The sequence below is a fragment of the Artemia franciscana genome, chromosome 13 (assembly GCF_032884065.1).
Source record: "Artemia franciscana chromosome 13, ASM3288406v1, whole genome shotgun sequence".
In the NCBI taxonomy this organism is placed as follows: domain Eukaryota; kingdom Metazoa; phylum Arthropoda; class Branchiopoda; order Anostraca; family Artemiidae; genus Artemia; species Artemia franciscana.
The window spans coordinates 5,008,635-5,026,049 of NC_088875.1; the positions used below are offsets into that span (position 1 = coordinate 5,008,635).

General features: G+C 37.7%; 1 protein-coding gene across 1 annotated transcript in view; it reads right to left on the reverse strand.

Moving 5' to 3' along the window:
- Positions 1-17,415, reverse strand: part of LOC136035061 (F-actin-uncapping protein LRRC16A-like) — a gene marked incomplete in the record, with an annotated part of 202,446 nt that overhangs the window by 176,189 nt on the left and 8,842 nt on the right. The window contains 2 exon segments of the mRNA XM_065716658.1: positions 2,954-3,004; positions 11,352-11,449. Coding sequence (XP_065572730.1) covers positions 2,954-3,004; positions 11,352-11,449 — 149 coding nt within the window.

A 17,415-nucleotide genomic window follows, 5' to 3' on the forward strand; every position in this document is an offset into this window, starting at 1 on the left:
CACTGAAGAGAACGCAACTAATGAGCCAAACGTAATGAGAGCGGTGATACAGAACTCTCAGCTGTCATTCTTGGGAGATATCTGACAGTTTACAAGTGACCACGGAATTCCTGTCTTGTTTTAAAATCACTATTCTGCGAATAAGCAGCGTGGCCACCTGGCACTTTGACGTTAAATCATATTACTCCAGTTTTCGTTCACAAAAAAAAATTATGTGATAATTGCGTCCCCTGGCATTGCGCACCTCCAGGCCCAGACCTAGTGGGCCTATTGGTAAATCCAGACCTGCCCATAACCAAAAGCTATAAATTTATTATTCATCTAAGAAGTGCTCTCAATGGGTACCAAATCTCTTAACGGGTACCTGGAGAAATCTAGGGAAGGTAAATAGGAAGGGTGTGCGAAAGAACAGAATGGTTGGCCCCCAGCCCCCCATTGCACTTCCTGGCTGAAGGGCCAAGAAACGGAGATCAGCAACGCCAGTAGAGACTGTAAAGTCTAATGCCATATCAGTTAAATATGCCATCTAACAAGTTAAATGACTTTTTTCCGCCCTCCAATTGTTAGATAACAATTTTAGCAAGCAATTTTATTGGGGGGACGGCGGAAATAGAATTGTCAGCTAGCGATTCGCAGAAATGTAATAATTGGGCAGGACATTCAAAAATACAGGCTTGAAAATAAGATTTGAAACTTACTTTTTGTGGGTCTTAGACATTTTCAAAACACCAAAAAAACTGTGAATGTGTTGGTTAAGTCAAACAGCTGAAAATTTTATGTCTCCAATTTGTTGGATAAAATTTTGTCTCAAAATTTTCCAAAAGTTCTGTCAAGAAGTACTAGTAGCCCTGTATTGTCTATTTATTTATTTTTTTATCCTGTGGTGGCGCAGTGGGTTTGACCTTAACTTGGTAATACGGGACGCAGAGATCGAATTATGCTGCAGGAATGCACTGCAGGGCCGACGCAGGGACCTTACTAGTCAAGAAGCGTCGTTAATCTGATACAATACAATTGTCTATTATAATTATAAGCACAGAAACTAGCCATCCTAGATGCTGCATTAACTGGTTTTCGAGTATTGCGCTTTAAGATCTTCAACCATGATAAGATTTGTCAGAAAAATTCTTCAACAATAATTTGATTTGTTAGAGAAATTCTCTAACAACACTTGTTAACAGTTTTTGTTTCGACGGTAGAAAAAGACCTTTCCCCTCTAAAATTAATTTCACGAAAACACCAAGAATTTTACAACTGGCGCTGTAATTTCCTAGATAAGGTATCAAATCTGTCTGGGAAACCTAAAAATTGAAATTCTTGGCGAGGAGGGGTTTGAAATAAAATGGACGATTACATCTACAAGAACAATTTAATCTTTTTAATACAACAGATTTGTTGAATTAGCAACAGCCTAACAACAGATTTGTTAGAGAATCCATCCACCAGTTGGATATCAAACTTTCTGGATAAACGAAGGTATCACTTGAACAATCGAAAATAGCTACGTAAATAATCAAATCTGATTATGGAAATTATGATATTTCTGAGACACGAAACGCTCCTGAGACCAATGTAAAAGTGTAGCAGCAGACAACAAGGCCTCATTACACATAACTATACTGGAACTTGCTGATTTGTTATGTTTACGTTGTGCCTAGAACTCTTAATGTCTTGCTCAGCATCATTTTTGCAACCATCTCGTAAATTATTTCTTCCTCGGTTACATCAGCGTTCAAATTTAACTCTTATAGCTGACAAATCAAAGAAGCCGTTTCTTCCCTAACCAGAAGCGGGTTACCAATGTCCTTGAGAGCTTGTCAGACTATCGAACGTGTCGGATGGTCAATTTCGGACTCTCAAGATTGCGCTGTAATGTGTGAGGAAATATTAGAAACATGTAGAGGTGTATCAGTAAACCCATAGAACAGTTTATGCACCAAGAATGTAAACTATCATCTTTTTACACAAACATTTTCCCTTTTTATTTTTTTTTTTACCCATAGCTGTGGCTTCTATTAAATAGACATAGCTTTCAAAAGAGCCCTTGAAGGACCGAAGACCTTTAAATAGCTGAATTTTGCAAGTTTGAACAATTGTTGCATTGAAATGGAGCTTTTATATCAGCACAGGTATACCCTGAGAGCATTACCTTTGTCAAGAATATGAACTATCATATTTTTACACTAACAATGTCCCTTTTTATTCTTGGTGAAGGAATCTTTAAAGGCATATAGAAAGGATTTATGCCTTTATAGCTTTGAAAAAGCCCTTAAACTGCGCTCATAATTACGTAATTGTATGCACTTTTCCCATTTAACTAGAGCTTTTACTGAGGCTGATCCTGCTGAAAAAGGGATATTTCATTGGCAGGATATAAACTTTCCGTTAAGGCCGATATAAGATCTGGCAGTAGTAATAAAGATCTTATTGAATATATACATAGACATGGCTTTCGTGGAGCCCTTGAAAGACCAGTGAAGTCTAAAGAGCTGCAATTTGTTTATTTATGTATTTATTTCATTTTACCTCACTGAGGGATAGGGGTTTTATTCAATGGATACACATTGTCGATATACGGTTGTCTTTCAGACCAACTTATGTTGCGGCAACAGTTCCATACTCTATAAGGACAGTTACCACCTTCCTTGTTCTAAAACTTTGACAACGTCCATCTATGATAAGGGCTCTCCGAAAATTAATTTCAGCCATGACCCTGGTGTAGACACTTAACACTTGAAATGCGTGAAAAATTTCAAGGAAGGGTGACTCAAAACAAAATAAATTGCTTTTTTGTGCTCGAATATCTTATATTTTCATATTACGAATAACAGCCTTTAGTAGAGGAGATGGGAACTTAGAGAGCTCGAAGTGGCGAATGATGCACCCCCAGTTCCTCTTTGTGTGTGGTCATGCTGCCAACATAGTATATAAACTGAAACAAAAAATCACAAACCTTTGTAGGAACTTTGGCAGTAAATACGATCAAGCGACAAGGCGTGAAAACCTGCAAAAAGGGTCATATTAACAATCACAGGTCATAAACCTAAAATCTACGCAGGGATATCACAAGATTTTAATGTTAATACCGGACTGACAATATTCAAGACCCAAGTTAAAATACTCAACTCAAAACTGTCACATTTGAATAAAATCCTATCTTTTTTTCGAGAATTGCTAGTTAAAAGAGTATTTATAAGGATTCCTTGTTAGGATGTTTCTAACCAAACCCTGTTCACCTTTACTCAATAAATCAAACGGCTGATATAAGAAGATTATAATATGTTATATTTCAACGCCACCAGGGAAGGGCCTATTATCTCAACTCAAAAGCGTCAAAACTATAATAATTGACGAAAATTCTACCCTTTTTTTGATAACAGGTTAAAACAGTATTCAAAAGCATTCTTTGTAGAGATATTTCTGACCAAACTCTGCTGATGCTTATCTACCTATCAAACAGCTGATGTCGGGGTATTTTAATGTTACTATTCATATATTAATATATGAATAGTAATATATGAATATGAATATTAATGCATGTAATATACCATATATATACAGTAATGTATGAATATGAATAGTAATACATGAATATGAATAGTAATAATAATATATGAATATTAATGTAAGAGCCGCCCTGGCCGAGTTGGTTGGTACGCTGGATACGGGATCCTTTGTCTGAGAGGACGCGGATTTGAATCCCAGTGTACCCAATTCTTCTGTTGGGACGGGGGTCAGTGGTGTGACTCTGTAAGCTTAGCCAGAGTCGACCCAGCTCCAAAGGGTACCTGAAGAAATCTGGGGAAGGTAAACAGGAACGGTGTGCGAAAGCACAGGATGACTCGGCCCCATTGCACTTCCTGGCTGAAGAGCCAAGAAACAGAGATCAGCAACGCCGGTAGGGGTCTAATGCCGTACCTTTTTTTTTATTCATATATTAAAATTCCAGCCGTCTAGGAAGCCCCTTATGATCCCCACTAACCCTCAAAGATATTATATTTGCCCATAATTCCGGCTTTTTTTTAAGTAAACCTCACAAAAAAAAGAGAATTTATAAGGTTTTTATGTACAAAGGTTTCTGACCCCAATCCTTCTGTTCCCTCTCTCCTTGCAAAACTACTACCTATTCCGAGGAGGTGGAGAGAAAAAGAAGATAAAGAATTAGATGGAACAACATCCATGCATGCATGCGCACAATTAAACAAATGTAATGATTTTTCTATGAATTATTTTTCATTAAGTTTTGAAAAACAAGTAGAGACGACATGCAATAGATTCCTAATATGGGTTTTTAGACACACATAAAAAAAAAGATCTAAGAAAGTTATTAAGACTATAAGACTGTGCAGCAAATATGATAGCTCGCAAACCATAACCAAACGTGTATTATAAACACTGACGATGGTACTATGGTTGTGGAAGCTAATTACCCCCAATGATTCTTGATTATTTGCTACTTTCATTCTAAAATGGCTGATAATACCGAATTTACACTTACGAAACCTCATAGTGGAGGGTTATAATTTAATTTTTCTGAGATTAGAGTGAAAGTATTTGACCAAATGTGTTTGCTATCTGACAATAGGAAATCAATTATCATTAACGATGATTGTAAGTAAGTAAGTTTATTACCCGAAAATTCACTAGAATCACAACGGAGTACGGATGGAAAAAGAAAATCACACTACGAACATAACCACAACTATACATACACTATGCACACAAACAAAACTACTGACACATAATAGCTAGCCACGGGTTCGTCCTTCCCTTAGCCTTTTCCAGGAAATTCTCTACGACCCGGTTAATGCAAACTCTTGGATCGGACACTCCGTAATTACGTATGATATACGAGTTCCTTGTCCACGGAGGAAGTCTCACAAGGAACGTCGCGAATCGAAACAAGAGCTAAGAGCTCATATGGCACTTTTGACGAAGGTGGAAGAGCCAAGAGCCAATAGCTCATAGGGTAGGAGCTCAAGCAAAATTCTAAGAATCAATAGATTGCTTTAAAGGAAAATCAGAGGCTTAATGCCGGTCGGGATTTAAAATAAGAGATCTGAGTCACGAGGTCCTTTTAAATATTAAAATTCATTAAGATCCCATCACCAACTCGTAAGTTAATAATACCTCAATTTTTCTAATTTTTCCTCTCCCTTCAGGCCCCAGATGGTCGAATCAGGGCAAACGACATTATCAAGTCAATTTGTAAAGATCCCTGACACGCCTACCAATTTTCATCGTCCTAGCACGTCACGAAGCACCAAACTCCACCAAACCACCAAAGAAACTCCACTAACTCCACCAAAGAGAGCGGATCCAGTCCGGTTACGGAATCACCTATCTACGACATTTATAACGTTTTCCAAAATTTCCGGTTTCCCCCTCCAACTACCCCCAATGTCAAAAGATCTGGTCGGGATTTGAAATAAGAGCTCAGAGACATGAGTTCATTCTAAATATCAAATTTCATTAAGATCTGATCACCCGTTCGTAAGTTACAAATACCTCGTTTTTTCTAATTTTTCCGAATTACTCCCCTCCCAAAAAAAACACCGAATAGAGCGGATCCGGTCCGGTTATGTCAGTCACCTATCTTGGACTTGTGCTTATTCTTTCCACCCAGTTTCATCCAGATCTCTCCGGTTTAAGCGTTTTCCAAAATTTCCCCCCCCCCAATTATTTTGGGGGCAACCGACCATCTCGGCCCCCCGGATTTATTTTGAATCCGGTCGGGATTTAAAATAAGAGATCTGAATTTCGAGGTACTTCTAAATATGAAATTTCATTAGGATACGATCACTTTCCGGAAGTCCGGAAGACTCGAATTCGGTAGCACAGATTCAAGTTTCTCGATATATGGCCTTGCTACACTGGGATCTGGGGCACTAAATTCACTCGTAAAGAAGACTCGCCAGTACTTTGGGTCACAAGGCATGGGCTTAGGCGTTTCTTGGCGGTCTTTCACGCGATCTTTCCATAGACAACTTGGATCGTTGATTATTCTCTCTGTATACTCATGTTTCACATTTATACGATGCTGTTTAAGGGCTTTCTCAAATTTACGTTTTGTGTGTACACGGAGACAATTCAACACACCGGATTTTGGACGACCGCTTTCCCTCCATACCGAGAACCAAAACTTAGTATCTTGACACGCTTTCACTCTCGAGCTCTCGATTCTTGGTATTTTAGTTTCTTGGATATTCCCTTTGCACGTTGGCTTGTAGGAGATTTATATAGTACATTGATGTTCTGCAGCGTCTTGTCGAGCACCGTCTGATAAAGGGAGAAGTCGGCCTTTAACCAATCCTTTATTTCGTACTACTGTGAAGTGCTTTTTTCCTTAGGAATACACACATTAGCACATGCTTCAATGAAGATAGGGTCGGTTGAGTGACTTCCCATTAGCACGTTAACTGTGCCACTCACATTAAATGTGCATTTGACATGGTCTATATTTGACCATGTCAAATATACTACCTTACAGTAATATATACAGTAAATATACATTTCAAGGCTATTCACTAGCCTTGTGATACCAAGGCTATTTGTTTCCTTTGAACAGCAGTAACTAATACCTTACTATTCTTTACTTAAGACATAAGAAGAGAAGAAATTCCCTACAGACTAATCAGAAAATAAATGTTGCAATAAATAGCTGGGTGATGAGTAAGGCGGACGACATTGGTCATTGACAGGTTTGCTATGTGCACAATGGTTTCACAAACAAAGGAAGATGCGGTCCTAAGAAGTTTATTACTTATGCCAAAGAAGTCAGGTGTACTACTATTAGAGAGAGATTCGATAACTTGAAGCACCTCTTTACGATCAGTTGGAGAGAAAAACACATCTTGTTTTTCTGAGGGAATCACTATACTATATATATATACTACCCAACGTCACCTTCATTGTGTTGCGAGAGCAATACTTTGGTTTTGTCCCGTTTTTTTTTTCCTATACCGTCGATCTCAGCTTATTCCTGGACACTGGTAAGGGTCTAACCTGTGCGGTTTTTACAGAAAGTGTGGGCCTCAGGCCGGATTGATGAATTTGACATTACATTTTGGAAAGCTCCACAGAACTCTTGCCTGGGGCCAAAAAGGACGGTTTTTGCTTGTCCGCGAGCCAGAGCCTAAGGTGTGCGAAGTGAAGTGGAGTTATATAGCCTATGTCAGAGAGGAGTATCCGAAGTTGTGCAGCCAAGCTTTCGATTCATCAAACCATGTTTCTGCTTTCGAGTGGAAAGCTCCGTTCTAGCAGGCAGGCACCACTTTCAAATTGAAGATGGACTAAAATCTATAAGTATTAAACATATGCGGCAGTTACCCGGCCCCACAGCCAATATATCTTCTTTGAGTGATAAATAGAAAAATCTACAGAAGCAAAAAAGCGGCATTTTCCCACGGGTCCGAAAGTGCTGCCGTGATTTTGGCTTGGTTTATCATTTGTTTTTTCGGACTTAAGATTGAGGTAGAGCAATGTTATCAGATGTACCTCAAACTTTAAAAGTTCTGTCATTGCTAAAGAAATTGGAGCTTATCCTTTGCTCCTTTCTAAGTGGTGACGTTAAAAAGTTGGCCTACGGCAAAAAAAAATCAACTTTTGAACTAAGACAGATAGAATTTTTTTTCGACGGCAATCGATAGCTCTTGATGAGCATATCAAAGTATACGACATCCATCCAAAAATTAAAACCCATCATCATGTAAATATCATGTGTCAATACCCATTTATCATGTTCAGTAAAAAAAAAAAAAAAAAAAAAAATTGTAACTTATTCACGAATGGTAACTATTATTTCCATTAATCTTAATAGTAAGATTTGTTTAGAAAACAGATGTATAAGACTTTCAAAAAAGAGCCTGTACTCCTCGAAATTGGTGTCGCATCAAAATGAAACATTAAACCATTGATATCATCATGGTCTGAAAACCATGATGATAAAACCATAAAACTCAAGGTAATGTTTTTTTTCACCATGGAGATCATAACGGTGCCCTTTTTATGCGTCGCTATCTTTGAACTCCAGAAGTAGCCCCCAAGAATATCATTTTTGGTGTCAAATGGCGCTTTGTGATGGTGTCATCATACAATGAAGGTGTCAAATGGAGCTTTGTGCTGGTGTCATCATACAATGATGGTGTCAAATGGAGCTTTATGATGGTGTCATCATACAATAATGATGACATCGTCTTTGGAGCATAACAGTTAGCAATACTAATCTGGTTTTTACTCTATTTATAATAGATACCGATAGACAAAGATAAACTTACTCATTCTATAAACGATATACAACGATTCATTTAAACCAAAATCCAACAAAAAGGCTTAATTTTCTTTAATAGGGGAAATTTTTTTTTACTTTGTTATAGTTGACAATAGTAACAAAAAAATGAAAACAAGTATCCAGTATATGAATCAAATCTCACATTCACGGGATGTTAATCATCAAATCTCACATCATCCACGATGTTTATCCACTCGAGATAAACATCGAGTGGATAGAAAATACTCTAAATTTTTCTAATTTATCCTCTCCCTTCAGCACCCCAGATGGTTGAATCGGGGAAAACGACTTTATCAAGTCAATTTGTACAGCTCCCTGACACACCTACCAATTTTCATCGTCCGAGCACGTCCAGAAGCACCAAACTCGCCAAAGCACTGAACCCCACCACCTAACTCCCCCAAAGAGAGCGGATCCAGTCCGGTTACATCATTCACGTGTCTACGACATTTATAAGCGTTTTCCAAGATTTCCGGTTTCCCCCTCAAACTCCCCCCTGGTTTCAACAGATCAGGTCGGGAAATAAGAGCTCTGAGACATGAGTTCCTTCTAAATATCAAATTTCATTAAGATCTGGTCACCCGTTCTTAAGAGAAGAAATAGTAAGGTATTGTCCTGAAGGATAGTATCCAATGTATTTCTAGTTTAAATTCAATATAGGTACAGAGGAAATAAGTATATTTATACAGAACCGCAAAACATTTCTCTGGATTACATCATTAGGCTCACTACTATGCTTTAGCTTCAAGAACTAACCTTCACAAGGCCTTGTGATACTAAGATAAAAACATATATATTCTACGGGATGAAACCCATCAAGTTTCATCCCGATTTCTCCACTCTAGACATTTTCCAAGATTTCCGGTTTCTACGATTTCTTTTTCCCCCTCTAACCCCCCATGTCCTCAGATCTAATTCAAATTGAAAATGGAACATCTGAGATATAAGATTTTTCTATATATCAAGCTTAATTAAGATCCGATCACCCGTTCGTAAGATAGAGATATCTCAATTTTCACGTTTTCCAAGACTTCCGGTTTCCCCCTCCAACTCTCCCCCACGGTCACCGGATCTGGTTGGGATTTAAAAGAAGAGCTTGGAAGCACAAGATACTTCTAAATAACAAATTTCACTAAGATCTGATCACCCGTTCGTAAGTTACTATCCATTTAAATGCTAGTGCATTTAAAAGGATATAAACACACATTATAGAAACTTAAAAGCTGAAACATTTGTGTTGCAACATTGATGACGTAGATCAAGATGCTGCATACTACGTTTAAAAAATAAAATGTTTAGCTTACATGCCAGGATTACAAAAGCTTAAAAATTGGAACTAAAACACACTTAGATTAACATCAGGGAAGTAATCAAATTTCCAGAAGACAGTGTTATAGTTGTTAAAAAAAAAGATCAAAATCAGCACACATTTCTCGAATAAGATTTTTGTCACATGAAGATAGAGAACATGTTTTAGGTCAGCGTAAAAAGATGCATAAATAAGCAACAAGAATTTAAGTGCATACAGAGCTTTTGCAGGTCATTTTGCAAAAGCTCTGGGTGATGAGTAAGTTTGATGGTTAATGTACTCATTTCACCCGTGTTAAATGATGTTCATTTTAAGTGCGCTAAAAATATTGGGATAGACTCTGAGTAGAAAAGCTAAATTTTGTATCTTATTATGTAGTGAATCATCCTATTATATTGAAGGCGCATGAAATTATGGACTGCGGTTAGTAGTGCATGGGTGATTTCAGCACAAAAGCCATTGACCTGTATTTTAGTTTCTTGGATATTCCTTTGCACGTTGGCTTGTAGGAGATTATATGGTACATTGATGTTCTGCTGCGTCTTGTCGAGCACCGTCTGATAAAGGGAGAAGTCGGCCTTTAACCAATCCTTTATTTCGTACTACTGTGAAGTGCTTTTTTCCTTAGGAATACACACATTAGCACATGCTTCAATGGAGATAGGGTCGGTTGAGTGACTTCCCATTAGCACGTTAACTGTGCCACTCACGTTAAATGCGCATTTGACATGGTCTATATTTGAGACTGAACCACTAGTTTGTACGAAAGTATAATCATTGTCTTTTGGAAGCACACGATACCGATTTTCCAGTATGCTTAGGATCAAGTGGGACCGAGGAGACGAGTCATCACCTAGATCCCAGTTGTAGTCTCCGATTATAATGCATTCAAGTTTGGACAACATAATGGTCTTGAGGCACTTTGCAAGAGCATGCACTGCCCTTGAAAATCGGTTATCCGATTCTTCGTCACTGTAGTTTGTGGGGAGGTAGACATTGACGATCGCAAGATTCCCAGCTTTTATAACCATAAAGTTTTCATTTATATGAAGACTCTCGGAATCAACTGCAGAGCTACATATGATCGCTAGTCCACCAGAGGGCCTTCCACGTTGACGAAGACTTTGTTGGGACAAAATAAAATCTATTATTGTCTGAAAACTTGAGCAGGCTGAGACTATCACTTTTCAGCAGATGTTCTTGAATGCATAGAATATTACCTCGCCGACATAATTCTTCAACTAAGAGGATTCTGTGAGACACACCTCTCTTCAGGTTACACGACACGATCTTCGTACTTGCATTCTGTTCATTCTTCGGGGCGTTTTTGCTTTTCAATTTGCTTTTTCATCTCAGGACATTAGAATGACCAACATGTATGTTTTGTCGATTTACATACTGCACAGCCAATTGGATTCGTACACGGGGTAGTAGTATTTGACGTATGGTCTAGGACATCACAACGAGGACAAACCTGTGGAGTGGAAAACACCGCTAAAACGTGACCGAATTTCTGGCAGTTATAGCATCGTTTTGGAAAGTACACAAATTCTTCAATCGGAGAGCTGCTCTGCCCATTCGCAACCTGACCCTATTACCTACACCACCCCCACAACAATCTTTCTTTTTTCTTTTTGACTGACATAACTAAGAAGATCATTTAACAAAATTAAAACTAAATATTAAAAAAATTAAATAATCTAGAAGCTCAGTTAGACAATTTAGAAAAATGACAGAAAGAAAAATACTCACAAGGACTCGATTTTCCATTTTATCGCCTTTATGCTCCATCTTCACCATGCAACTCAGTGTTATTTTAACCTTGGAGCCAGTGACATGTCTTATACTATCTATAATTAATAATAAAAATAGTGCCTATGGTGAAGTGCACGGAGTCTGTATCAAATGCTAAAAGTAAAACTTAAGTTGTGATCAACTACAGCTTGAAAAAAAGGAGGGCAGACATAGGTACAAAAATTTCTTACCTTCAGGGGGAAGTTGGGGGATTTTTGCGGAGGGGCTCTAAAACAATATCGGTGATAAATCATAGGCCTTTGACTCTCCCAGAATAGTTTCCAGGTTTGACAAACGTTTTGAAACCGACGCCCGTTTTTGTAGACCCTGTCCATCACCACCACCACCCCCCACCCCGAAATGCTCATAAGATATGTCAAACTCCCTGATGTCACAATTTCTAATAATCTTACGCAGAACAAAAAGCCTCAAAATATTGTTAAGCAAGTACACAGATCACTATCTATATTTAAACTTTTAAACAAATTTTATTACCCTAAGATGCATTTCCTCTGTGTTTACTTATCCTTTGTCGAGATGTTATGAGTATATACATATCCGGTCTGGCCTTCACAGCTTTCAAAAGAACTTATCGATAAAATTGAGTCGATCCAAAAGCGTTCACTCAGGATCATTTAAAAGAAAGCAAATCCTACACTCCTTCCACCTTAAAGCCACAGGCAATACCACCTTAAAAAAAAAGAGGATTAAATTTGTTTGCGTTTTGCAAAGTCCATTTGTCATCCCCGTCCTGAGGACACTTTACCCGAAATTCATAGCCCACTAGACCCTGACTCCTCTGCTTAGCCTCCTTACCGATTCTACTTACTCTCCGATCCATCCTGTCACGAGAAGCTTCGAAAAAGTTTTAACAACCTACTATTGGAGCACCTTCAAATTCTTGATATGCTTCTTGAACCTTAATAACTATTAACATAGCTTCACTTCAATATTACACAACTTCACCATAATAACTATTTCCTGTTCTTTGTATATTGTCATTTTTATTTGTGCCCAATTGTGATGCTTATTGGATCGGAGCGATTGGAGGCAACCAGCTCTCCCCCCCCCCGTTTTCTTCAAATGTATCCGATCAAAATGTTGAGATATTTGATCTGTTCAATTTAGTCTGAACGTCAAGTAACTGTGCTTCCGGGGTTGAACCCCCTCCTACCTTTGGGGCAAGGGATGTAAGTTATGCAAGTAACATGTTGTTAACAACATACAAGGTTTTTATGGAAGATGTGGTCATATAAACTTTGAATGAGGCTCATTCAATTGGAAATCAAAAGTTTTAGTATCCTTTTTGAGAGTCAAAAATAGCGACAAAGACCACACTGCCTTTCCATAAAAAACAAATACAAAGTAGAAACAATAGGGATAATCTTTTCAAGACAGTGGAAATCAATTCTGTGAATATTTCGGCCGTATGTCCAAGGGCCGTCTTCAGCACAATACGAGAACAAGAGAGAAAATATGTATACATAAATAAACTTACATTAAATTGTGAGAATTAAAATTAAATAACTTTTTTTAAACAGCCCTAGCATCCTTACTTCAACGAAGTTCAACCAGGAGTTCTGGTTGAACTTCGTTGAAGTAAGGATGCTAGGGCTGTTTTTAAAAAAGTTTTTAGAAAACATTATTTAGTTTTAATTCTCACAATTTAATGTAAGTTTATTTATATATACATATTTTCATTCTTGTTCTCGTGTTGTGCTGAAGACAGCCCTTGGACATAGGGCCGAAATATTCACAGAACTGATTTCCACTGTCTTGAAAAGATTTTCCCTATTGTTTCTACTTTGTATTTGTTTGTTTTTAAGAGTCAGGAGTGACCGGAGGACAATCAGCCCCCCCCCCCCAATACCTTTTTTCCCAAAATGCATCAGATCAAAATTTTTAGATAACCATTTTGTTCAGAATAGGCCAAGGTCAAATAGCTATGTCTCTCGGGGTTGACAGGGCTATAAATTATGCAAGTTACCCATTGTTAACATATAAGGATTTTATTGGAAGATGGCATATTTGATCCTGGGTCTTCAAAGAGGGTTAGGGTATTAAAAAGAAACTACAAAGAAATGTTGAAAGGTGTGCAGAACGCACTAAAAAAAAACACCGTGTTTGCTGATTGTGTAAGAGAATATCAGCAATATCTAAAGAATGACACAGGGAATTAGACTGAAATTTTCAAGGCATGTCGAGGAGATTGAAGAGGGATTGGAGGGCAACAAGCCCCCTCTTTGCCTTTTTTAGGCTCCCCCGCAGTAAACACTGATCGAAACTTCGTAATTGTCATTTTGTTCTAACTATTCAAAAGCTCTAATAGCAATACTTCCCGGGATACCATGCCCCCCATAGACCCGGGGAAAGGATTATACATTATTCAATTTGCCCATTTCTAACATGCAGATTTGTTTTTAGGAAAAGGGGAAAAATCTCATTCTGGGTGTATCCGAAAAGGCTAAGAACATTAAGGAGGAACTTTTAAGAATGTTGAAGGGTATATTATACTAAATCATAAGGCACTACGTGTATCAAGTTTATCAAAAAGAAGAATCTTCATTATTCTAAGAACGACTGAGGGTGTTAAGTTGAAATTTTCAGAAAATTTTGAGGGAGATGTCGAAAAGTAGCTGGTGGGTCGCCAGCCCCTCTCATACCCTTTTTAGTTACCCTCCCTAAAAATTATCTGATCTAAATTTTGAGATAGAAATCTTGTTTAAATTGGTCAAAAGCTCAAACAACTCTACCTATGGGAATGACATAGCCCCTCTCCCCAGATTTTAAGAGAGTATCAAAGACAATAAAACACACTGTGTGCTTGCTGGTTATCAAAAGGGCGTATTATCAACATCTAAGAAACAGCTGATGGTATTAAGCTGAAAATTTCAGGGGATGTTGTAGAGCTATCGGAGGGCAACCAGTCCCCCTTGCTTTTTCAGATGCTCCTCTCTCTCAACACTGATCAAAATTTTTAAAAAGCATTTTGTTCAATACAGCCAAAGGTCTAGTAACTATGTCTTCGAGGATGCAATGCCCCCACAACCCCCAGGGCAACTAATGTGGATTATGCAATATGCCCGTTTTTACATGCAGGATCCTTTATTAAGAGAAGGGTGATTGATTCTATGCGTGTTTGAGAAGGCTAAGAGTATTAAGGTGAAACTTCAGGGAATATTGAGGGGCATGTTAAACTAAACATAAAGACAGTATATGCATCATTTTTATCCAAAAGGTGTATCTTCATTATCACAAGAACAGCTGAGGGTATTAAGTTTAGACTTTCAGGTAGAGGAGAATGTTAAAAAGTAATTGGAGGGCGACCAGTCCCCCTGCCGTTCCCTTTTTCTTGTCCTCTCTCCAAAGGTATATGATCAAAATTTTGGAATAGCTGTCTTGTTTAAAATGTCGAAAAGTAAAATAACTATAATTAAGGGGATGACGTACCCCCCAGAGCCCATGGGGCAAGTATTGCAAGTTATAGTTGCCCAATATTTATATACAAGGTTGTTAATTAGGAAGAGGGACATGGATGATGTTTGATCCTGAGTCTCCAAAAGGCTAAGAATACTAAAGAAAACTTTTAGAAAATGTTAAGGAGGTTTTCAAACAAAGCACACTATATTTTTTGCAGGAGTGTTGATAAAAGGACACAACAGCAATATATAAGGAACGGCTGCGGATATTAAGTTGAAACTTTAAAGGCATGCTGAAAGGATGTTGAAAAAAGGACAGCCCCCCTCCCCTTTTACCCTTTTAAAAACTTCCCTTAGCCTTTAAAAACTTCCCGTTTTGCAATTGCTACTACATCTTTTTTCTGACTATATTCAGGGACTGGTGAACTTTGAAACTTTAATATTATGTTCGTTTTCGGTTTCACTTATTCTTTAATGGCAATTTCTGGTCGTTTCGAGTTGAATTGTCATAGGAATATATTTCTGCTGGTCTTAAGTTTAATATGGCTCTACTTTTCTTTGAAAAACCTCTTTTTCCGGAAATGTTTTTGTTTTAAATTAATAGTGAGAAAGGGGTACATGTTATATCCTAGGTGTACAATTAGCTAAGAACTTTGGGAGACCATTCTTAAGGCTAAAAAATCATAAATTTTATAGAGTGGGGGGAGGGGAATACCCAAAAATCAATTTGCCTCTAATTAGTTGTATTTCGAGTGAGCTCTTACGGACCCGCTAGGTGAAGATAAAAATAGCTGACCCAGATTGTACTCCGAAATCAACATGCATACCTTCGTAAACCAAAAGATGTCAAGTGACTTGATTTTTCAAATGATGTATGATTGCTCATTCTAATTTTTGTCAAATTAGACTCTTTAGGATCTTGGTGATTACTGGTCAAGCCCTTTTGGGACTTTAAAGTTGACTCCAATAGAGCTCATCCTTTCACCAGTGGATTATCCCGGATAAACTTACAAGTAAAAAGTATTGACAAAAACAAATTTACGGGATTGTCAAACAGTTTGTGGTAACGATCATCCATGTCCCGCTCTTTACGCTAAAGTTTTTTACTGTTTTAACAAATAGAGTGGAGAGAAAGAGTCAAACTTTAGCATAAAGATCAGGGCGTTGATGAGGAAGCAGCCCCTTTCATCTACGAAGTAATTTCTGTACGTTAAAAGTTTTATTGTCGCTCCTTACTTTCAGTTAAAAAAACTCGTTGTTCTTTTTTTGTATCTTCATAAAAGCAGCAAATTGAGAAACGATGGAGACAAACCCTTCTGCATGGAATTTTCTAGAGGAAATTTCCAGCGAGGAGGCCATTCGGGACTGCGACTGCTTCTACATTTCCTACTACTACTACTACTATAGAACTAAATCAAAACACTTTAAGTGCATCCAGGTCGTCAAAAAGGATTATCTTCAATTTCTCAGGAATTTACTAAGGTTATTCAGTTGCAAATTTGAGGGAATGTTGAGGGGGATAATGAACTCAGTCAAAAGACTATCTACATCCATGTGCTGAAAAGGCGTATCTGTAAGACTTAAGAAACTACTAAGAGTAGTAAGTTAAAACTTTCAGAGGATGTTGAGGGGGGTTTTGCACTAAATCAATAGACACTAAGTGTATCCTAAGGGCATATCTATGTTAGTCTCGTGACTGGGTATATACGGGTATTACATGTATTATGTTGAAGTTTTTCAGGGACTGCTAAGAGGGGTGTTAAATTAAATCAAAAGCTACTATATACATCCAAGTTGTATTTTAAGACAACCGTAAGACATTAAGTGCATTCAGATTGTCAGAATTACAGATTTTCCTTACCACATTTAGCAAACGCTCAAGTCAAAGTCATAAATAAAAGAACTTAAGCTCAGAAATGAATTCATTCTCTTGTTCCATTTTCATTTACAAGAAATCTTTTCAAAATTCTCCCAGAAGGATTCTTTCAAGTATATTACCAATAAATTTCAGTTGAATCAAAATCTTAGTTCAAGTACCATTCCAAACCTTGATTAAGTAAAAAAAAAAGCTCAAATAACTCTCAAGTTATGAAGTTTGTCCATTGTCCATATATAATATTGGTTATTGGGAAGTGTATGGATCTTTCAAGGGGGATTTTTGCTGGTGTGGGGGAAGGAGGGGTCGGGGGAGGGGGTTACGCAAGATAATCTTTCACGTAGGTATTTTCCATGGGAGAAGAAAATTTTCCTTGTCGGATTTCCCAGCATTATTTAAAAAACGATCCTAAATTGAATAGAAAACAAGTTTTTTTCAGCTGAAAGTAAGGAGCAACATTAAAACTTAAAAGCAACAGAAATGATAACGTATATGAGGTTGTTCGCCCCCCTCGTCAATACCTCGCTCCTTACGCTAAAGTTCAAACTTTGTACCATTTTTTTAAGAATGACCCCCTTAATCACAAACGCTGTCTAATCAGTTTTTTGAAAATACTAAAAAAAATTAGCTTAAAGAGCGAGGTACTTACGAGGGGGTGAGTCCCTCATATACATAATAACTGATTTAGAAATACTTTAGAAATACTTTAAGACCTTAGTGGAAAGAG